Source organism: Sceloporus occidentalis, unplaced genomic scaffold (genome assembly GCF_023333645.1).
Source record: "Sceloporus occidentalis isolate IW3139 unplaced genomic scaffold, rSceOcc1.0.p SCAF_14, whole genome shotgun sequence".
Taxonomy (NCBI): domain Eukaryota; kingdom Metazoa; phylum Chordata; class Lepidosauria; order Squamata; family Phrynosomatidae; genus Sceloporus; species Sceloporus occidentalis.
The window spans coordinates 1,618,088-1,642,002 of NW_028316994.1; the positions used below are offsets into that span (position 1 = coordinate 1,618,088).

A 23,915-nucleotide genomic window follows, 5' to 3' on the forward strand; every position below is an offset into this window, starting at 1 on the left:
CCCCAATTATGGAATACTCTTGCCTTGAAGGTGTGACTGGTGTTGATATTTAGCTAACATCAAAGTGTTCTACTTTTCTGATTTCATCATCATCATCATCATCATCATCTCTTTTTTTGCAGCTTTCTTTGTATAAATGGTTTGCTTTGATTTTTATTGATTTAATTTTTATTATTTTACTCTATATGTATAGCACTCTATAAGAATGGAAGGGCAGTTTTAAAACTTTAAGTAAAGAAATAAAGCAGTCCAAAGACTCTAAACAGAAATGTAGTAGCAATTAATGAATCTAAGGACAGGAGCCACACAGAAATTGGAAAGGCATAGTGACTGAGGGATTCTGGGATTTGTAAACACAAACACAAACAAAGTAGGGTTTGAACCAGATGGTGACCATTGCATATAGGGATGGAGTCTTTAACCCTTTGCCTTCATCACAGTTCAGGCACACAATACATGCTTTTTGCAATGAATGGGAAGCTTCCTTTGGCATCAGAAGGCACCTTTCTCTCTTTCTGAATAGTAAGCCCAGGTACATCCCATTCCCATGGAGGTTACAGTTGGGGCAAAGGATGAATGCCTCCCTCCCATTCCATAATCCTGACCTATTTTACAACCCTCATCACTTAATGCTGGCTAAGGCACATCATTAAGGTAACATTAAGACAACAGTTTAAGATATGTGGATGACACCATACTACTAATGGAAAACATCATAAACTTGGAATTACTAAGGGATGTCAAGGAAGACAGTGCAAAGGCAGGATTGCTGATGAACATAAAGAAAACCAATATAATGACCATGGAAGATCTACATAAATTCAACCTAGACAATGAGGAAATCAAAATGGTTAAAGATTGCCTGTACTTTGGATCAAACCTTGGTCAGAATGGAGACTGTAGTTAAGAAAGAAGAAGATGACTAGTCATGAGAAGGGCAGCGATGGAAAAAAATAGATAAGCTCTTAAAGATATACAACAGAGCATTAAAGTTAGAATTATCCAAGCCATGGCATTCCTCATTACTATGTATAGATGTGAGAACTGGACAGTGAAAAAAGAGGATGTAAAGAAGATAAATTCATTTGAAATGTGGTCCTGGAGAACAGTGCTGAGAATACTGTGGGCAGCAAAAAGGGCAAACACATGGGCCTTTGAACCACTCAAGCCTGAACTCTCCCTGGAAGCCAAGATAGTTAAATTGAGGCTGTTGTACTTTGGCCACATCATGAGAAGGCATGAATCACTAGAAAGACAATAATGCTAGGAGTGGTAGGAGGCAGTGGAAAGAGAGGAAGGCCTGATAAGGATCCCTGGTGGTACAGTGGTTAAATGCCGATACTGCAACCACAACCTTGTGAGTTTGATCCCAGGATGCCAAGGTTGACTCAGCCTTCCATCCTTTCATAGGTCAGAAAAATGAGTACCCAGCTTGTTGGGGGCAATTGGCTTACTGATTGTAAACCGCTTAGGGAGTGCTGAGTTCACTATTAAGCAGTATAGAAATGTAAATGCTATTGCTATTGTTAAGGCCACATGCTAGATGGCTAGACTCAATCAAGATGATCACGACCTGAATTTACAGGACCTGAGCAGAGCAGTGGAGGACAGAGAGTCCTGGAAATGTCTCATCCACAGAGTTGTCATGAGTTGAGGTCGACTCAAGGGCAGATAACAACAACAAAGCACAGCTGCAGAGGTCAAATGCCCAAATCTTCTTTAGTTGGGCTTTAAGATTACAATCTTCAAAATTAGTTCTCTTTTCATAAAGGAAAGTTTCATCTTCTCTTTGCGTACTTGATTTATTTTGCCCTTTCAGCATTGTTCTGCTCATAATGCAAGATTCAGCAAGCCACAGATTTCATAACCTTAGCAAATGTACACACGCACACAAAAAATTGCTTGGGCAATCGCATCACAAAAACTAGAAAATTGTTAATATACCGTAACTAAAAATTACAAACTAATTGATTGCTGGAAGACACTGGCCTAAATCCAGTTCTTAGTCCCAGGTAGAGAAAGCCATTGAAACAATGGATCTTACCTACAGTATCCAGCTTTAGATGAGATTAGTCACTGGATTGAGGCCATTAATCCCAAAGCCCTCTACAATGATAGCTACTACAAGAAAATCCCAACACAAAACTGAGAGCATGTATATGCATGGACACACACATACCTCAAGCAATGCTGGATGCTCTTGTACACATATCTTACTCTATGGAAGCACTGGCTCCCTTTTTAAAAGCAACTTCTATAAACAGTGAGTATACATCCATTGCGGCATTCAGAAGAGGGCTAAAGACAATGTAGCCCTTCAGATGTTGTTAGACTACAATGCTCAGCAGCCATCACCAGCATGGTTACTGGGATATGCAGTCCAACAACATCTACACGATCTTCATCATTCTCACCCCTGGCTTAGAACCATCTCACTGCTGCTTCACCTTTTGTGGGCTTCATTCTTTGGATTGCTTATCTCTGTAGCAACAGTTGGTGGAAGGTAGCTCAATAGACTTGTAAAACATCTGTAAGAGACTGGTAAATCTTCCTGACTCCCAGTTGCTTAACAGTAGGAGCAACACCCATGTTCCAATAAGACTAAAGAAAACTTTGAATGATCAGGAATGGATTTCTCTTACAAAATCCTGAAATTAGCTTAGTTCTAGTGCTCACAAAAGATTTCCACATTCTGCTACAGCTGCTCAGAAATGCCTTGGTCTTTCATTCTGAATTCATATCTTTCGCTGGATCTTAGCGCTGATTGCTTTCAATCAGAATTTACCAAATTCAACCTTTCTTCTGTGGCATACAAACAACTGGAGATTTAAGAAGGCCCTAAAAACACATCTCTTCCGGCAAGCATACCCCCCCTGATCTTCTATTAGATCTGAAGAAAACTTCACCTCAGGGAAAATCAAGATAATTTTATCGCAGGATGTATTGTGGTTTTAATATTGTACTATCATATTTTGATATTATATGGTTTTAAATTATTTTTAAATTGTAATGTTAGATATTTTATCATCCGAAATACTGTTGTAATCCCGCTTTGATACGTCGGGAGAGGCGGGAAAATAGAAATAAAACTTATTATTATTATTATTATTATTATTATTATTATGAAAACTAATTATAGTGGGATAAACTGAAACTGATAGATACAACTACCCCAGGGCCAGAGCTTTGTCTATTAACACCATGTTACTCAGAATTAGGATAAGTCCATCCTCATCTCAGAATTCCAGTAAAAACCAAAGAAGTCCTCACAAGCCTGAAATATGCTGCAGAGTATGCTAGTGAGCAGATTCGCGTTCCAACATAAGGGATTTAAGGAATAGGCACAAGTCCCTTCTGCCAACAAAAATGCCCTTCTGTAGGCAGAGATCTGCTTAGAGAAAAATCTGCTAGCAGAACTGCTGTGTTTTCTAAGATCTGCTAATGGGAAAGGCCACAGCAGGGGTGGAGAGGGAGGAACCAAGTTAAACCAGATCAGAACTTCCTCCAGCCCAATACACAGCCACAATGCTGGCAGAAAGTTAGGTCAGGAAAGTAAATAGGGAAACATTTATCCCTCTGTGAAATTGAAGGCTTTCATGGTCAACATTCATAGTTTTTGTGGGGTTTTTGGTCTATGTGATCATATATATACTGTGTGACCCTACCCACTCTCTTCCATGCCAGCATTCTCTGAAGATGCCAGCCACAGATGCAGGTGAAACATCAGGAATAAACTCTTCTAGAACATGACCACATAGCCAGAAAAACCCCAAAAAACTATTTATAATAATAATAATAATAATAATAATAATACTGTTTATTTATAGCCCGCTTTTCCAAAGGAGATCAAAGCGGGTTACAACAAGGATATAAAACCATTATACAATTTGGACAACAGTATATAAACATAATAAAAACATTCCAAAATTAAAAACACAATAAAACCACAGAGAATAAAAACCATAGCCAAAAGACAAAACTAGCTGGAAAGCAGCATATATGATGAGGAACAGATGTCAAGACACATGGGGGAAAGCCTGTTGGAAGAGATAGGTCTTAAGTTTCTTCCTAAACAGGTCAAGGGAGGTAACAGAGGAGCTCGTCAGGAAGAGAGTTCCAAATCTGCGGGGCCGAGACAGAAAATGCCCTCTGCGAGGATGAGGCATATCTTGTTTTAGGAACCCTTAATAATTGCTTCCCAACTGTCCTGAGAGTGCGGGGCGGATTATATGGAGAGATGCGGTCCTTCAAGTACCCTGGGCCCAAGCCATTTAGGGCTTTATAGGTAATAACCAACACCTTGTATTGTGCCCGGAAGCGAATGGGCAGCCAGCGAAGATCTTGCAAAATGGGTGTTATGTGGCTAGTCCTGGAACATCCAGTGACTAGCCTTGCTGCCATGTTCTGTACTAGTTGAAGCTTCTGGGTTTGGTACAAGGGTTGCCCCATGTAGAGCGCATTACAGAAATCCAACCGAGAGGTCACCAGAGCATGCACCACCGTTTCAAGGTCCTCCCGGCCCAGGTAGGGTCGCAGCTGGCGTATCAGCCGAAGCTGGTAACGTGCTCCTGACTGTCGCATCCACCTGAGATGTAAGGTGGAGCGATGAGTCCAGAAGCACCCCCAGACTGCGAACTGAGTCCTTCAGGGGGAGCGTGACCCCATTCAGGACAGGTGGATAAATCTCCCTTCCCGGGCCTGGAGAACCTATCACGAGTACTTCCGTTTTCTCTGTATTCAGACTGAGTCTGTTTTCCCTCATCCAGCCCATTACCAACTCCAGACAGGCATTTAGAGGAGATATGCCATCCCTAGTCACTGCATCAGTCAGAGACACAGAGAAACATATTTGGGTGTCATCAGCGTACTGATAACACTGCGCCCTGTGTCTTCGGATGATCTCTCCCAGCGGTTTCATGTAAATGTTAAATAGCATGGGGGACAAAATTGCTCCTTGAGGGACGCCAGATGTAAGCGCCCTCCTATCGGAACAACAGTCCCCCAGCTGCACCATCTGGAATCTGCCCCGAGAGGTAGGAACAGAACCACTCTCTCTTTTATATCTCTCTTTTATCATACCCCATGGTCACCCAGTGAGTCTATAAAAACAGCCAAGATGGATCAAACCAAAGGTCTACATCTGGAGTGGTGTGAAAAGCACTGCACTGGTTTTACTGTTCTGAGGGGGACAGTACTTCTAGGGAAGGTTTTTAAAATTGACAATTAACCAGATTTACAACAACGGGAGAAATCTTGGAGTACCAGGCTGAATTATTTGTTAAGTCAAGATGTAAGAGAGAACTACTGTGGATTTACCATGTGCAAAAAGAGACAGAGCTCTTATACTTTAATAACTGAAAAGAAGAACAAACTTTGGAAGGGGTATGTTTTCCAAAAACATAGCATGAAAAAGTGCAGCTGCTAAAATCTATTCTTCTAATAGTGTCCTGGTGTACTTTGGTTCTGTTTATTCTTTTGGAGGGACATGTTTGGAGTTGAAAGGCTAAACTTTTGTGATCAATCTGGTCAGATTTGTTTGTTAACATTGTTAAGAACCCAACCTCCAGGTTGTGTTTAGCATGCAAGTTGGTCCTGAGTGTTTGTGTATTATTATTGTTATTAGGATCCAATAGCTGAGAAAAGGAGGCAGTAGTAGTCCAGACTGCAGACCATGGTGTGGGTGAGAGAGTTATCATACATTACAGACGTGTGTGTGTGTGTGTGTGTCCTTGCTCCCAATCAGGAACTCTCTTATTTGCCAGATCTGCATGCAAATAACATGGGATGGAGGGGACAAAATTAAAAGGTTACAGAAATACCAACCATCCATGATGCCCACCCTGTTTAGGTGTCCCTCCCAAAGGCATCTTTTTACATATTATAAGTACACAACAACAATGTGTAAGGCTGAACAAGCCATGTAATGTAATGTATAATTTGGCCCAAATATATTTTGTGTGTGTACCTTTGCTGATTTGGCAGCCTGGTTACAGACTATGATCAAAGTCTATGTTTCTCTTTAATTTCAGTCTTGCTTTCCTTTTTGATCTAGTGGACAGATAATGTTTCTTGCCAACATATTCTGCTGTTTTGGCCACTTGGTGACATGATCTAGGCCAGGGGATCCACCCGGTGAATTAGTATGGATCCTGAGCCATTATAGACCTTGTTCATTCTGCTTTCTAAAATGGATTCTGAAACACTGAGGTCTGACAGATTTATTTTTTTGCCTGGGCTCTTATAGAAGAAGACCTACTTTGCCAAAAAGTTAAATCTCAACTTCCAATGGCAGTCGATGCAACATTTAGGTGCTACTACTAGACTCTTTGGATAATTTCCAGGTGGACATCTCCTTACACTTCCAGAATGTGGAGGTAGAAAGATATAAATAACTGCTTACTTTTAATTGATTCCTTCCTTTTCCCAGAAAGAAAGTCAGAAGTAAATTATATGCTGTGACTGTAACTTAATGGGGAATAACCTTGCTAATTCTACCACATGGAAACCCCTTCTTTCTTTTAAATAATAATAATAATAATAATAATAATAATAATAATAATAATAATAATAATTTATTTATAGCCCGCCCAATCACAAGGAATCCAGGCGGGTTACAACAGTAAAAATAAAGATAATAAAATAAAATACAATAAATAAATAAAATAGAATAAAATTACAGAGAGCGAAGTGAGAACATTCACAGTTAGGCCTGATGGAAGTTGGGCCTCTCTTTTTCATTCCCTCCCAGGTCTGATGATGATGTCATGGAGGAAGGGCTCTTCATCTTGAGGCAAGGATTTTATTTTAATTAATTTTAATTTAATTCTTCTCATTAAATTTAAGAGAAGAATTGGTGGACAGAGTGACATAAGTCACAGTAAATGGGGAGTAGAACTAGGTAGGGAAGGCTTGCCGGAAGAGATGCGTTTTAAGAGCCTTCTTAAAGGCTGTAAGAGTAGAAATGTCACGGATCTCCTTCGGCAGGTCATTCCATAGCTTCGGAGCTGCGATGGAAAAGGCCCTCTGGGTGACTGAAGTTAGCCTAGATTTTATTGGCTGAAGTAGATTCTTCCCCTTCGAGGACCTTAGAGTGCGGGACGGACAGTATGGAAGTAGGCGGTCTCTTAAGTATTCTGGACCCAAGCCATGTAGGGCTTTGAAGGTAATCACCAACACCTTGTACCTTGCCCGGAAACTAATTGGCAGCCAGTGAAGGGATTTCAAAACCGGTGTTATGTGGTCGGTACGACGAGTACCTGTAATTAACCTGGCTGCCATATTTTGTACAAGTTGAAGTTTCTGAACTTGGCACAAGGGTAGCCCCATATACAGCGCATTACAGAAGTCCAATCGAGAGGTGACCAGCGCATGTACAACTGTTTCAAGGTCTCCCTGCTCCAGGAAGGGGCGCAGCTGGCGTATCAGCCGAAGCTGATAACAAGTGCTCCTGACTGTCGCATCTACCTGAGCTGTCAGGTGAAGCGACGAGTCAAGGAGCACCCCTAAGCTGCGGACAGAGTCTTTCAGGGGAAGTGTGACCCCATCCAGAACTGGCTGACATAATTCCATACCTGGGCTTGGGTTTCCTATAACAAGTACCTCCGTCTTACCTGGATTCAGCTTGAGTCGGTTTTCCCTCATCCAGTCCATTACCGCCCCAAGACAGGCATTCAGAGGAGAGATGCCATCCATAGACACTGCATCAGTTTGAGACATAGAGAAATATATTTGGGTGTCATCAGCGTACTGATAACATCCTGCCCCATGTCTCCGGATGATTTTTCCCAGCTAAAGTGATAAAGGATGGGATTACTAAATGGTGGTGGCTCATACAGTCCCAAGATTCCATAGGATGGAGATACAGCACTTAAAGTGGTATCAAACTACATTATTTCTGCAGTGTAGACGCATCTTAGTTTTCTTGCCTCTGATATCAAAACAGACACTGTAGTGGATGGGATAAGTGTGTGTCCTGCACTACATGCCATTGCTTTGCCACATTCAGATGACTTTAAAAAATGTCTAAAAGTAACATCAATACTTTTGAGAAATGGAGAAGCATGACATTGCTGTTTAAAAACACTGGAACAATGATCTTCACAGACTACTTGTTGGGTATTGGAAATTGAACAGGAACTAATTGCTTTTAAATGTAACTTTCTGAGCTCTGAATGTTACTACTTAAAAGATACTTTCTTTCCTTTCTGGATTTTATAAAGTAAGAAAAAATGTGGTAAAACACAAGAAAATGAAATGGAAAATGAAAACATCCCTATAACCATCCAGTTTTGTGCAGGAGGCAAGGCTAACAAACAATAGGAAACCTGTCAGGCCCACACTCTTAAAATCTGGCACAGGCCTGCCTGTTTAACTCTACCCCACTTACATACAACCACATCCATTTCTCCTTTTCTGACTTAAACCTTTAAAACACCATTTTGGTTACATATTCAGTGTGTCCAGTGCTATCAGCAAGCCACAAAATGGCTGCAGTGTTTGGTGGCTAATAGGCAGCAGTTTCACCAGTGTGTAATATTCCAGAATTGGTACTACTTTTAGATTTTTGGAAAACAGCTCACAGAAACCTCCAGCATGCCCTGTGGCCATGCTGGCTGAGGGATTCTGGGAACTGTGGTCAAAACAGGTAAATTTTCCAAGCAGCCCAAGCTGGATGGTACCATTGATTCTCCAGTACCCTCATGTTTCCAACTTAATGCTGTTGTGCAAAATCAGTTGGGTGGAAAGTTGACATTTGGCTTAATTTGGATGAGAGAAGGCCAGCACTCATGTGTTATGCTGACCTTTTTGACATACCCTTCCTCCCAAGTTAATAAGGAATCCTGGCGTCCTTTCCTCTGTGCCCTCATATGGATTTACAGTACTCCTCTTACTTATCAACTGAAGATAACACAAATATATTCTCAGTTAATATTTGCACTGCTTAATGAAAGTATTATCTGAATATTATAAGAGCTTATCAATAATAGTATTGATCATTACATTTTAATCTTTCTTTCTTTTTTCTTGTACTGAAGTGGGCTTTTATTTGTATCTTCTAATTCTTGTAAACTGCTTTGAGCCCTTGCACTAGGAAATACTTGTGTAGCACACTAACAGGCCTACCTTTTTGAAAATGGCTAACCTGTGTTAAGTTATCCCAGACAGGCATTCTTGATTGGGCTGACCAAAGATATTTTGCTGTCTAACATGAAGAATATAGAATCATGTAGTTCTTGAGTTGGGAAAGATCACAAGGGCCATCCAATCTAACGTCCTGCCATGCAAGAAGACACTCCCGACAGATGGTCATCCAGCCTCTGTTTAAAAACGTCCAAAGAAGGAGATTTCACAACTCTCCAAGTTAGAGTGTTCCACTGTCAAACAGCAATTACCATCAGGACGTTCTTCCTAAGGTTTAGGTGGAATCTCTTTTCCTGTTGTTTGCATCCATTGCTCTGTGTCCTAGTCTCTGGATCAGCAGAAAACAAGCTTGCTCCCTCCTGAACATGACACCTCTTAACCTTCTCTTCTCCAGGATAAACATACACAGCTCCCTAAACTGTTCCGCATAGGACATGGTTTCCAGACCTTTCGCTATTTTGGTTGCTCCTTCCCATTACATCTATGGAAAACATTATGGCACTTCCTTCCCATTCCATTTACCAAACCATGCAGGACAGGTAGTTCAATCTTATTTCAACAGTGACAATGGGATAGTATTGGACTGGGGGGGGGTACAATTGTGGCATCCAGGAGGAACAGGTAAGATGCTGCTCCTACTGATCCCACACCTTGCTTGCTGCCTGAGAGGGTCATCTTGTTCAACCAAATGCTGTGGTTGGTGAAAGGGAATATTAAAAAGTGCATAGTGGATCAAACTGAGCTCAATTTATTGAAGAATTCAGATGCTTAATGGGTCATCAATGCATCATAATCTAGCAATATTCAATCCAGCCAGGGAATGTAAGTCCCTCCTAACAGTGAAGACATAATGAACATTATTGTTTATGAATACTGTTGCTTAAGAATTTAAGCAGAGGTTTGCTATGTCAGATCAAATTCCACATAGCCTAGAACTCTGAATTGCAACAACTGTCAGGAAGCAAACAATCCACCAGAAATAGGTCATAGCTGGGACATGAATGGACCTCAACCACCTTCTACAACACTTGGTATATAATAAGAACTCTTAAAACCAACCAAGCAGGATCTAACCATGTAGAAACTGACTGCTACCCCACAGCAGGGGTAGAGTTGCAGGTGGACCAGATTCACATTTGCTAACTTGCAGCTTAAAAGGGAAAAGAAAAAAATTACTTACCCCAAAGACAGGCCAGGAGAAAAAGGACCATCATCATCTGTCTGAGCCTCCTTCCCAGACATTTCCATCCAAAGGAAAGAGCAAAAGAAGCCATTGGTCCCCAGTACCTAGCTAGGTGGTAGTAGATTCTTTGCTCAGTTGGAGTGCTCACAGTATCTGACTTGCTCTGCAGCTTGTCCTAATGGGACACGTGTATAGTTCATTGCCATGGGCAAAGGTTGGGTAGCAAAATGCTGGGAAGGGGCTGGTGGAAAATGAGAGGGTGGAGTCCCATCGAGCTTGACTTGGCTATCTGCAAGCACTGCTGTCTTTCCATGTTTGTGATATTGTGAAACAACTTTCAGTTCCCTACAAATGGCTAGCTTTTTATCCTGACCTGAGGGGGAACCCACATGAATTTTTCAAATACAGTTGGGGTTTTATGGAACTTATGTTTCAGCTCAAGAATTAGCCAGTCTTGGGGATCAGCTCTGAAATATTGGAAGGTATAACAAGTGTATTTCAGAACACATGTGAAGAGTACTCGTGCCTCCTGAGCAAATAAAACATGCATACACATTTGGGACTGCAATTTCAAAGGAAACTTGCATCCCAGCATCATACCTTCCTCCTCATTAATCCCCCAAACTCTGTCCCAAAGTATACCAGAGAACAGAAGAGGCACGTGTATAATAATATTCAGCTTGAGTTACCACAGGGGTAGGCAACCTTTTTGAGCCGGGGGCCGGGTTGCTGTCCCTCAGACAACTGGGGGGCCGAAGCCAAAAAATAAATAATTAAGTAATTTTTTAAAAAAATTAAATATATAAATAAACCAGGACAAATGTAGGACAAAATTTTCAAATGGAAGACACTTTTCTTAAAAAAATGGAGGACATGCGAAAAATTTGCTGATTTTTTAAAAAATGTTAATATAAATGCATGTTTCTGAGGCTTCTATAGACAATTGCCCTCCAAAGGCCCCAGCAGCAATCGGCGGCAGGACTGGGCTGGGGCCGGTCCCAAGGCCTCGCCGGGCCGCATTCGGCCCGCGGGCCGCAGGTTGCCTACCCCTGAGTTACCATATATTAAGGCTGTAGCTCAGTGAGAGAGCAGATGATATGCACCTGGAGATGGAAGGATTGGAAAGGCCCCACAGAAGACCTCCTGTCCATCTGTGTAGATAATACTGGGTTAGATGGAATCTGATAATCCAGAGATGAGAAATACATGGTCCTCCAGCTATTATTGGACTGCATTTCTCATCAGTCCTAGCTCACATAGCCAGTGGAGAGGGATGATAACTACTAAAGTCCAAAACCATCATTGTTGTTAATTCCCCTTGAGTCAACCATGGTGACTCTATGGATGAAACAAGACCCCCTGTCCTCCATTGTTCTACTTAGGTCCTGTAAATTCAGACATCCCTAACTGAGTCTATCCATCTTGTGTGTTGTATTTCTTCTGCCCTCTACCTTTCCTGGCTTTATTGACTTTTCTAATGAGTCTTGCCTTCTAATGATGTGGCCAAAGTATGACAGCCTCAATTGGATCATCTTGGCTTCCAGGGAGAGTTCAGGTTTGAGCTGTTCATAGAATCATAGAGTTGGAAGAGACCTCAAGGGCCATTCAGTCCAACCTCTTGCAAGAAAACACAATCAAAGCCCTCCCAACAGATGGCCATCCATGTTCAAGGACTCATTTGTTTGTCCCTGGTATACTGTTTGCCCACAGTATCCTCAGCAGCCTTCTCCAGCACCACATTTCAAATGAGTTGATTTTCTTCTTACCTGCTTTCTTCACTGTCCAGCTTTCACATTCATACATGGTGATGGGGAACACAATGGCTTGGGTGATTCTAACTTTAGTGCTTTCGTTGTATGTCTTTACTCCTTAGGATCTTTTCTAGTTCTTTCATAGTTGCCCTTCCAGTCTTAGTTTTCTGATCAAATGTTTGTATGGGAAATCTTTAACTATTTCGATTTCCTCATTGTCTAGGTTGAATTTATGTAGATTCTCCGTGGTAATTATTTTTGTATTCTTTATGTTCAGCAGTAAGATTGCTTTTGCACATTCTTCTTTGACCTTTCTTAGTAATTTTTCCAAGTCTGTGATGTTTTCTGCTAGTAATATGTTGTCATTTACATATCTTAGACTGTTGATATTCATTCCTCCTGCCTTCACACCTCTTCCTTCTGAGTCTAAACCTGCTCTTTGTTTGATATTTTCTGCATACAACAAGTAGGGTGATAGAATGCAGCCTTGCCTGATCCTTTTGCCAATTGGGAACCATTCTGTTTCTCTATATTCTGTTCTAACAGTAGCCTCTTGTCCTAAGTAGAGATCTCTCATCAGGACTATTGGATGTACTAGCACTCCCTTGACTTTAAGAACCTTCCATAGTTTTTTGTGACCTATGCAGTCAAAAATTTTGCTAGGTTCTACAAAGCATACCTTCATTTTTGTGTGTGTGACTTTCCTACATGGGACTTTTATAATGACAGTTATATTAATAATAATTAACTTGTTCTATCACTTTCAATATGCTAAGCATGACTGTGTCTCAATACAACCCATGGTAGATAACTGTGGAACAGTGAAGCTTGGAAAAATGATTTTTTGGGGTTGCAACTCCCATATTGTCTGAGGAGTTTCTGTAGATATAATCCAAAAAAATAACTTGAGGAAGCTCTGGGAAGAAGTGTACATGTAACATAAGAACAAAGACTGGTTTGTAAAGGGTAGTATCTTCCTTTTCTTAGTAGTCAGGACAATAAAGAATGAAACCTTTTTTTTTTGCTATGATACAAAAATGAGCTAATTTTCTATGTGATGTTATATATCCATTTCCTGCTATTTTAATTAAACTAGAAAATTACCAAAGAATGGATATTCAAATAAAGAAGTGGGGAATACTTGCTTCGTGTCTCTCACTTTGGGGAACAATGTGTTCATTCACTCAGCCCCACATTTGTTTACCAACAAGAATCCATTCAAAATTTGTCACTTTTTGAATGACTCGGGAGTACATTGTTAAATAAATTACTTTAAACCAGAACATGCCATTTTTGAAGTGGCTGATCAAACAGAATACGATTGGAGAGATGGAGGCATCTGTTTGCAGAAGCAAATAACAAAGCTAACTTTCAACCATACACAAACATGACTGAGGGAATTGCCTCATATAAGGAGGCTGGTTTTTTCAACTGTCACATGAAAGGGCCGTGTGCACAGGCTTTGGCAAACTCCAACTTTACTTTGCTAGTTTCTCTTGTAAGATCACTTCATGGGTTGCTGTGCAGGGATTCACAAGACCAGAACCTTGTTAAAACACAAAGACAGAACCCAGTCAAAAAGACAAACTGTTACAAACTGGGGGTCCCAAATGTCCCTACTGTATATTTTTTGAGAGAAAGATAAGGGCATTGCTTAGCGCAGAAGGCTAAGTGATCACTTCTTGTTATTAACTTTATTTATACCCTGCCTTTCCCCCCAAAACCAGGACTCCGAGTGGCTTACAAATTAAACATAATACAGTTAAAACATAGCAAAACAGTTGGTATCAAAATTAAACTGCACCCCATCCTTGCATTGCTCAAAGAACAGAACAAATGAGGGTACTGTTTTGCATAGAAATTGCAACACATTGATTTATATGTACAGATACAAATTTAGGCATAACTGCTAGAAGTATAATACACTTTGCAAGACCATTTTTCCCTTGGCTAGGTTTACTCATGCATTCAAATATATACATGTACACAAACACACACACACACCTTGTTTTTCTTTGTTGTTACTGTTATTTGCAAGTGCTGCACAAAGATTAACAAAACAGAACCTTCCATAGGTTTATAACCCAATATGTAAAGGTAAAGGCATTCCCTTTTGACAAGGTTGTCAAGCCATGTCCGACTGTACGGGGTATTGCTCATCTCCGTTACTAAGCTGAAGAACCAGTGTTGTTAAAGATTACTCTGTGGGTCATGTGGCCAGCATGACTGCATAGAATGCTGTTAACCTTCCCACCGAAGTGGTACCTATTTATCTATTTGCATTTGCATGCTTACACAACACTAAAGCCAAAGGAGATGGGGAGGGAAGAGGAAAGAAGAAAACCTAGGTGGCACTTTTTGAAGTTAACCAGTTATTCTCATGCTGAGAACAACAACATAGTATATAGTAAGATCATACTAAGAAAAGAGAGCAGGCAGAGGGCAGTTCATTTTGAACCAAGCCAACCCTCCCTTTGCTACAGCTAGAGAGGCAACTAAGGTCTGGTACAGACGGGCATGAAAGTCCGGGCTGGGGTCGCCTTTCATTGCTGCACAGCAGCGCCACAGCAACCAAATTGTGCAGCGTCTCTGCACAGCAAGAAAAGGAGCACTAAAAAGCAAGCTGCTCCTTTTTGCACCGCTGCAAGCAGCCTGCGGTGGCGCGAACACATTGCTGCTGCACTGCTCCATTTGGACGCAGCGCAGCAGCGAAATCATCACTGCGCACGCTGTCTATACGGTGCTGCACAGCGACAATGCCCTAGTCACATGCTAGAGTTGCAGGGCGTGTGGGAAACATGAAAAAAGTTTCTCTCTAGTTGATGAGCCTGCTATATTTTTCAGTCCATACGTATAATCTGTGACATGTCTTTTAATGTTCTCAAATTTCTAAGTTTGCAATAATAGTTCCTTTGATAGTAAATTATGATGAAGCTGCAGTTCTGGAGGGTTTCCTTCACTACAGCCTAATCCTGGGTAAACACAGGATCTATGTTGCATTCAGCAGTTCTCCGTCAAACAGGAAATCAGCTTTGAACATTCAGATCCTGTGACAGAACATTGTGCAAATATGAGTGGGAAATGCTGCACTGCAGCCAATCGCATTTGCAGAATGAAAGATCAAGAGATTTATATCAAACATGTTGGAGTAATGTCCTGTTTAATATAGGCCTCATTCCTACTTACAAAAAAAGAGATCCAAATTAGTCAATATTTATGGATTAGCCCATAGGCCATCTCAAAGTACCACAATACAGAATACAAAATACAAAATAGATAAAATTCTATATAATTCTATATAAAACCCTTGATAACTTTCAAATCTGAGTAACCAACAGTACAGTATTTGTAAACTACAGTTACTTTGCTTGGAAGCATTTGGAACTTGCGTTTGTGGAACACATGATCTTTGTACCATATGTTGACTGTTGTGTAGAGGCGATCCAAACTGATGGATTGATTAGACAGCAGAGTGTGGTTCCCACTACATTTGCCCCAATCACATTTTTTCCTGTAAAATAACCCACTTGTGGTTCACATTCATGAATGAATTGATTCAAAATGGACCTGCTCCAGCTGACCAAAGGGTGAATTATATCGATTTTGATCTGCATCTGGTTCACACTTGTGCAGAATTGATTTATCCAAAAAGACACAGGAGTTTATCAGACATGGGAAATTGGAATTATAATCCAATGGTAATCTGAATGCAAGCATGGGGTTTAACATTATTGCGTGATAGACTGCCACACACAAATTTGGGCAATGGGAAGTCAGTCCGAGCGCAATCGTGGGGTTTCACGTTATTGCGTATAGACTGCCACAAGCAAATTCAGACAATGGCATGCTATTTTTGGGCAATGGGGAGCCAATTCGAATGCAATGAGCATTCACGTAATTTCGCTAAACTAGTGACTTTACGTGAATGCATTCTGGCCCCACTTTCTTTTCATTCGAAATAAAGAGAAACTCCACAGAAAACATCAGCATCAAAAAGAGGTGGGTTAAGTAGGTCTAGCGCATGGCCCCCCTCTCTGATTCCCTTCAGCGAATCGATTCAGGTGGGAACCAGGGTCATTTGAATTCAAACCAATTTGCAATCCGGTTTAAAAGGTAGTAGGAAATAAAAATTTTCTTTTTCTTTGTGCTATCCTGGGAGAGAGAAATGCAGACAGATTCCCCAGGTCTGGAGGCTATTTGTAGGAAACGTATTTTTCTGAGTGAGTTTTTTTAACCTGCTAAATCTACCCTTCCTATACTTTAGATCTGATCCCAGAACCAAGAATGGCAGACTAAGAGCTGCCACCAACCTCCTACCAGCAAAAAAATTGCCCTTGCAGCAACAGTGGATATTTCACCAAACTGTAATAACAGGTTCTTTGAACACATGTTGTTATAACTGGAAATTATCCTGAATAACATCTGTCTTTCTCAGCCTGACAAGAGTGTTGTTTTGTGGAGTGACAAATATTTTTCCAGAACAGGTACAGATGACATTGGTCTTTGGAGAAAGAGATAGCTTCTCTATCATTATCACAAGCACGTCTGGAATTATTCTGCAATGAAGAACTTGGAGTATGGTCTCCATAGGGAAGAGTATTCTTTAAATGGCTGTCTCCAAATCCCAAGTTGGGAAAATTAATAGCAAAGACATCCCAGGCTGATGACAGAGGAAATGGTAATATCCAGTGGATCTTTGCAGACATAAAACAAGATCATTTAGGAAGAGGTGTCTCACACAAGCCGGGGTTATTTATTAGTCTGGAACTATGATTGTCAGTCCAAGAGTGATCTGTCAAGGAAATCTGGCACCATAGATAGAAGAAGAGTGAAAAGGGGGAAAACATCTGATGGGTTTGTGTTTTGCAATGGAATTGCTCTTACTGTTGTTGCTATTTCTTCTGCCACATTATGCATGTAAAACATGTCAGTCTTTTCAGACAACAACTATACAATATAATTATGTGCATAAATATTACACATCTGGAGACCACATTGTAGGTGGGAGTTTTTCTCACAATTTTTATCTCTATGACATTGAGAATTTCAATAAACCTCCCAAGCAAATGTGTATCCTCAACAAGAGGTAAGTGTTCTCTTTCTCATTGATTGTATGTTCATGTGAACACAGAGACACATGAAGACACAGTATTGCTTAAACCACTCAGTGAGCTTTCTTATAGAGAGCAAAGTGAAACAAAAGGGTCCTTATTTAGTAAATGGCACACAGTCCAAAATCCTCTGTAGACATTAATGTTGCCTGTTGCAGTTTATCACTTACACTTCCATTCAATTTAAATATTAAATTGCCAGGTTTCCACACATAACATAAACTATGCTGTTAAGGAAAATCTTGGGATGTGTGCATGACATGATTCACATACTATTGAGAGAGAGAGAGAGAGAGATTATAATCTAATACAGAGAAGGATGGATATGATCTAAAAATTGGGGTGTAGCAAAAAAAGTCATTTTGTTTCTTTGTTTGAGTGATCTGGAAGTGAAACTTTTTTTTTACTTTTGAAGAAATCTGTTTTCCCTGAGAATGGAATATGAAACTTTCAAAACAGTGTTTTCAGTTACACATGTTGTGTTAGTGCTCAGGCTGTGGGATAAAAACTGTGATTGATTTTACTTCTGTCATGCTCCAATCTATTAATCTCCCTCCCCCATGAAATGAAGAATGTCAGTGCTTTTAACCAATTGATCCAGATGATGTTGGTTACATCCACAGACCACATTAATATCAGTGTACAAGTTAGGACAAACTCCTGATTTTAATGGAAACTGCATGCAACTAAGAGTCTAGATCCAAGCCAGTGTAAATATTGCCTTATCTATAATTTCTTCTTTAGCAAAACTTGACAACGAGGAAGATGCATTGCAAACAAAAGAAATGATGATTATAAATAAGTAGTAACTAAATTGACTTGGATTAGGGATCCAAGGATATAGACATACTTAAGTCCCATAGAAATCAATAGGATTTCAGTTTCACAACTATTTTCATTTCTATATAGATTAGGTGTGACTAACTTTTCATTAGTTAGGGATAATGTTGTTTCAGAACAGATTTATAGATTTTGCCTTCTTGGTATTACTTTCTTGGCAGCTACATTCAACCCCTAAACAGAGGGCTTACTTGAGAGGGCTTTGCCAGCATCTTTTCCATACTATCAGCTAAATGTTCCATGAACAAAACAAGCTGAAGCATATTCACACTATACAATTATATAACGGTATGATTCCACTTTAACTGCCATGGTTCCATCCTATGGAATCCTAGGGTTTGTAGTTTGGTGAGGAACTAGAGCTCTCCAGTGAGATTTCTAAATGCTCCTCCCTAAACTACTAGTCCCAGGATTCCATGGAACCATGGCAGTTAAAGGTGGAATTGTAGCTCTGTAACTGTGTAGTCTGAATGGGCCTTTACATTCAATATTGTAATCCTCCATATAGAATGACTTACATTCCATATAGAATAACTAACATTTTTCCAGATAGTATTCTCCAAAGAAAGAGGCAATATTTGAAACCTCACATCACCATTATGCAAGAGTTGAAACAAAGCTATGCTGTTTTTCAGCGGGGCTTAACTGAGCACTGAGTACAGATAGCTGTGGATTATGAACCCACTGCTCCCACTCCATCCTGTTTGTGACTGAAGTTGGTGTTTCATCCCAAAACATCTTACATTCTACATATTTATATAAAATATTTAAATGCAAGCTTTGAAATATGTTTTTTATATGCATGGGACATGTTTTTATGTAAAGTCTTCCATATTTTTGTATAAAATATTTTCAGATGGCTATGTAAATGGCTATCCATCCTCTTTTGTTTGGGGGAACTGTAAGTATGTACATTACATCCCCTATATATATATATATACTTAATAATAAAATGAGTGCTTTATTTACTAATGCACTGACTATTTTCAGCTAAAGATGGCTGTGATGTGATGTTGCATCACATGCATTTGTATTGCAGATTCATGCGCAAGAATCATTTGCAAGCACTGGCTTTCTTGTTTACAAGAAAGGAGATCAATGAAGAGCTTCACCTTTTACCCAATATCAGCCTCGGTTTCCACATGCTTGAAAATTATTTTATTCCTCAACTGACTTTTAAACACACTATGAATCTCTCCTCCATTCAACGTCAAAGGGTCTTTAATTACAAATGTGGAAGTCAAGGCAGTCTTTTGGCTACCATTGGGGGAATGAATTCTGAGGCTACTATTTCAATGGCAAATATCTTCGGCCTCTTCAAGATCCCACAGGTTGGTGTTCATATTTTACCTACTTTCTAGGCCAGTAAATTATAAACAAGCAATCTAATAATCTGTATTTTCAGGAGCAACATTAGAGGAGTATTGAAACTGAGTTACTTGTCTGCAGTTGTAAATCAGATCAAACTGGGAGTGGGCAACTTAAGCTCTCTAGATCTTCTTAGGCAGAAGCTCCCATGATCCCTCATATTTGGCTTTGCTGGCTAGGGATGATGGAAGCTGTAACACAACCATATCTGGAGGGCCACAAATGGCCCATCCCAAATTAAATAATTAAACAGATCCTTTAAATTGCATTTTGTTAATATCTGCCAGAACTATCTTTTCCTACCTAACTGTATCCCATAATAAAAAGGGTAAAATGAAAGGATATATTTCATGGGATAAATGATAAATATATGTGGCTGCAAATGTTGTTTCAATGTAAGTAGAACTCATTCAAATACATATAAGCCCCACTGATCAGAGTAGGATAAATTACGTACCTGATTTAACTGTTCCACTGAAATAAATTATATTTAAAGATTATTAACTTTGGACAGATTGTGTTCAGTGTTACTATAAATGTAGCCAGCAATGTTCAATGAAGTAATATTGGATGATCTATACCAGAAGAATATTCTGTTTGTTAGTCTGTTGCACCAAAAACCTGAGAGGTACCTAAAAGCAGAGAACCTTTGGTACTCCATGTTTTGGAGTACAAGTCCTACAATCCCATACCTTTGTCCATGCTTGCTGAAGTCTCAGGAATTTGAATACATTTGGTGGGCCAAAGCTTCCCACCTTACCTGAAACAAACTAACCAGACTCTGGCATATATCAGCTTTTGCTATGACAAATGTGTGAAGATGCCACAAGTTTATTTTGCAGTTCGAAGCATAGTTTTTTCCTCTGAAAGTAAAATATTATAATGTACAAAGAAATGAAATCTTGAAATGGTGTGCAATTGTTATCAAATTCTTAATATTTATTGTTTTCTTAAGCTCAGCTATGGCTCCTTTGCTCCTGAACTGAGTGATAAGACTCAGTACCCCTTTTTTTACCGGATGGCCCCAAACCAAGATCTCCAGTTATCAGGAATTGTACACTTACTTTTGCACTTCAAATGGACTTGGGTTGGGCTCTTTGTTTATGAAGGAAACAATGAGGAGATGTTTCTACAGATGATTGAATCAATATTTACAAAGAATGGCATTTGCACTGCCTTTGTGGTTAGACTGTCGTACCTGAATTTCAGTGGGAAAACTTCACAGTCTATCCAGAAGCAAAAAGAATTGGTGCAGCAAAGCACAGTCAGAGTGGTTGTCCTCTATGCAGATTCGTCAACTTCATTACATTTCCAGATGAACGTGGGTGTGAGAGTTTTTATTTCAACAGCCCAGTTTGATTTTCTTGAAGACAATTCTTCCATTGATGGTTCAGTTTATTTCAGTGGTGCTTTATCATTTGTCACCCATTCTAAGGAACTGAGGGCCTTCAGAGACTTTCTTCTTAATTTGAACCCTCACTCTTCTGATGGAGGTTGCATCATTCAAACATTTTGGCAGGTCATGTTTTACTGTTGGATGCCAATATGTTCTTTACCTGATATGATGAACCTGGTGAAATGCATGGGAAAAGAGAAGTTTGATTACCAAAACACCAATACATTATGGCAGGCTGGGTCTAGCGAAAGCTACAGCATCTATAATGCAGTTTATTTTATGGCACATGCACTACATGACATGTACATAACAGTCTTCAGTCATAAACCAATGAATAACAGAGAGAAATTGCATCGTTGGAATCTTCAGCCATGGAAGGTAGGTATCTTCCCTTTATGGGGGGAAACTCCATCTGTTGTGTTCTGAGTAAGCTAACTCTTGCACATTTCCTGAAGGATACTGCTTTCATCGTCACAACAGGGATATCTGTTTAAAGAATCTCTTTTTTTAGATATCTTTTTTATAAATTAAACAGTGCAGCACCTGTATAGTTTGGGTGGATTATTCAAAGACATTCTAGCACTTTAATAATTGCATTATAAAGACCTATACAGTACATGTGTCCAAGTCAGCATGTGCTCAGTTCTGCACCATGAGTGTGTTTGTGTGTGTGTATATGGATCTGTGAAGAGGTTGTATTTGATCTAAGCCAATGTGCATTGTCTAAGTCTTTGGGTAGAGGTTGTTTGTTTCAGCTAAAGAATGGGCTTTGAAGCACAACATGTCAGAAAATGGCATATTCAAATTTCTCTGAAATTGGAATAATTTCAGATCTTGTTTTTTGTGACTCTATGAAGAGAAAAATCTGAAACTATGCTTGTGGAGTAGAAGAAGAAAATATAATGATCCTCTAGGCTTGGATTTAGGAATGGAGGTTCTGCTAGTGGTTTCTAATATAACCATGAATTAATGTTAATTTTGCTTACTGATTTAGAAGCACTGGCATTTCTGTTGGTAGATGTATGTACTCTTTACAGTGACTGAGACTTGCACAGTTAATATTGGTTTCCATATGAAACTATCTACTTTTCCCCCACCCCACTTTTTCCTAGCTTCATCTCCACCTGAGAAATGTCCGGTTTAACAACAGTGCTGGTGATGAGGTGTATTTTAACCAGAATGGGGAGCTAGCCATAGGGTATGATATCATAAACTGGTTTGTGTCACCCAACAAGACTATAACTAAAGTAAAAGTTGGACAAATGGATCCTCAAGATTCTTTAGGACAAGAGTTTTATATCAATGAAAGCATCATTCACTGGCATCATCATTTTAACCAGGTAATGATGCAATGTCCCTTCCAGATTCATAGGCAAACTTTTAAGTGGTACTTTCCAAAATACTCTAGTGGTGTAGAAGAGCTATTTTAGTTAAGGATTCAAGGGGGGCAGTGAGGGAAAATGAGAGTGAGAGGGGGGCCTTCAGTCAAAGTATGTGTGTGTAAGAAAGACAAGGAGAACCAACAGCCTTTAGGACCATGGTAGGGATGAGAATTGCATGAAACTTCTTTTCAGGGTCCTCAAAAAACATCACACAGCCTCATTGGTAATTTTTTGTGGTGCTGTCTCCTGCTCTTTGCCTGCCCAGGTAAGCTCACTCCCTTACCAGCATTTTTTGCTAGTAGTGACAACTGGGAATCTCTTGTGAAGCTTGGGCCCAGGGTATTGCCTCTGTGGCTCAGAGCAGCATCATTTTGGGACAGAGTGGAGCAAAGAGTTAGAGCACATGGTGATGGGAGAGAAGTGGAGGCAAAAAGGAGCTTAAGTCTTGTGATCTTTGCTGGGACTTGGCTAGTAGGTTGGAGTTGCACTGCTGCTCCTGCTTTCTTTCATTAGACAGGGTGAGAGAAGAGGAAGCAGAAGAAACCATTTTTATGGGAGAGTGGAAACCTGAAACTGTGTGGGGAGACATGTCTTCTGCTCTGAGTGCATTTCTAAAGAGCGAGGAATATTCTGGGGAAGGAGTAACTGTGCTCAATTATTGGGAAGAGTCCTTTGTCTTGGAGTGGCTCCTGTAGTTAAAATCTATCCCTCTCTGCCCCACATTAGTTTCCAGTCCTGAGCATGTGGCCTCTGTAAACTCCCTACATACACACCAGCTGTGCCTTTCTCTGCTCCGATGAAGGACTGACAGCCCCTCTTCTCTGGGAAGAAGCTTCTTCCTTGCACTTGGTCACCCTGGGAGCAGCAACTAAGAGGCCTCTTGTCCACACTGGCCTTTGCTGCAAGGCTGGCACGGGTGAGAGGCGTCTCGATCACTGGTTAGCCAGCTGCTCAGTTGCTGCTTCCAGGATGGGAGCAGTGATGAGCTGCCAGTCAAACATCAACCAAAAAGATTCTGGCATGTGCCGGTCTTTGCTGTAAGACTACCACAAACAAGAAGCTTCTCATTTGCTGCTCAGCAAGCTGCTTGGTTGCTGCTCCCAAGGTGACTTGGTGCAAAGGGAGCAGTGACTGAAATTAGCTATTTTGAATTCGCAGTAGAACAGTAGACCTAATATCAAAAATATGCTGGGAGTATGTGCTAGGGTTGTCACCCAAGAGAAAAAGAAACTGTATCCCAGAAAAGTTTGGGGACAACTGCTGTAAACGATAAAGGTACAGAGTACCTAACAGCACAAGTAGGGACAGATGTATGGTTAACATTTATTAGGAATCTGTGCCACAATCAGTATTCATCTTTGTGGAACTTCTGTATCTTCTTACTGTTGCTTTATTCCTTGGTATTCATGTTGTGATAAATTATTGTGCACTACCAGACATAAGGAACTGTCATCTTATGGTACGGAGGAACAGGATCTCATCAAAACCTCTTAACAATGCAAACAGATGCATATCTACTCAAACTAAATCCTAATGACTTCACTGGGACTTACTCCCCGATAAGTGTGTATAAGACAGAATTTTTAAAGTTCATCCTTTACAGAATGAGGTAAACAGAAAGGCACAGAGAGAAATTCCAACAAGCAACTTGCAAGCATTCTTGAATAAGAAAGTGAGATGCAAAATCTGTTCCTGTGCAGATCATATGCATACTCTGTTAACAGACTACTCCATGAAACATGT

General features: G+C 40.2%; 1 protein-coding gene across 1 annotated transcript in view; it reads right to left on the bottom strand.

Moving 5' to 3' along the window:
* The window catches only part of LOC149303484 (scavenger receptor cysteine-rich domain-containing protein DMBT1-like), a 39,388-nt gene extending 28,947 nt beyond the window's left edge, over positions 1-10,441 (bottom strand). Inside the window, exon 1 of the mRNA XM_089481050.1 lies at positions 10,322-10,441. Coding sequence (XP_089337176.1) covers positions 10,322-10,415 — 94 coding nt within the window. The 5' untranslated portion in view covers positions 10,416-10,441. The remainder of the gene's footprint in view (positions 1-10,321) is intronic.
* Positions 10,442-23,915: the final 13,474 nt, after the last annotated feature.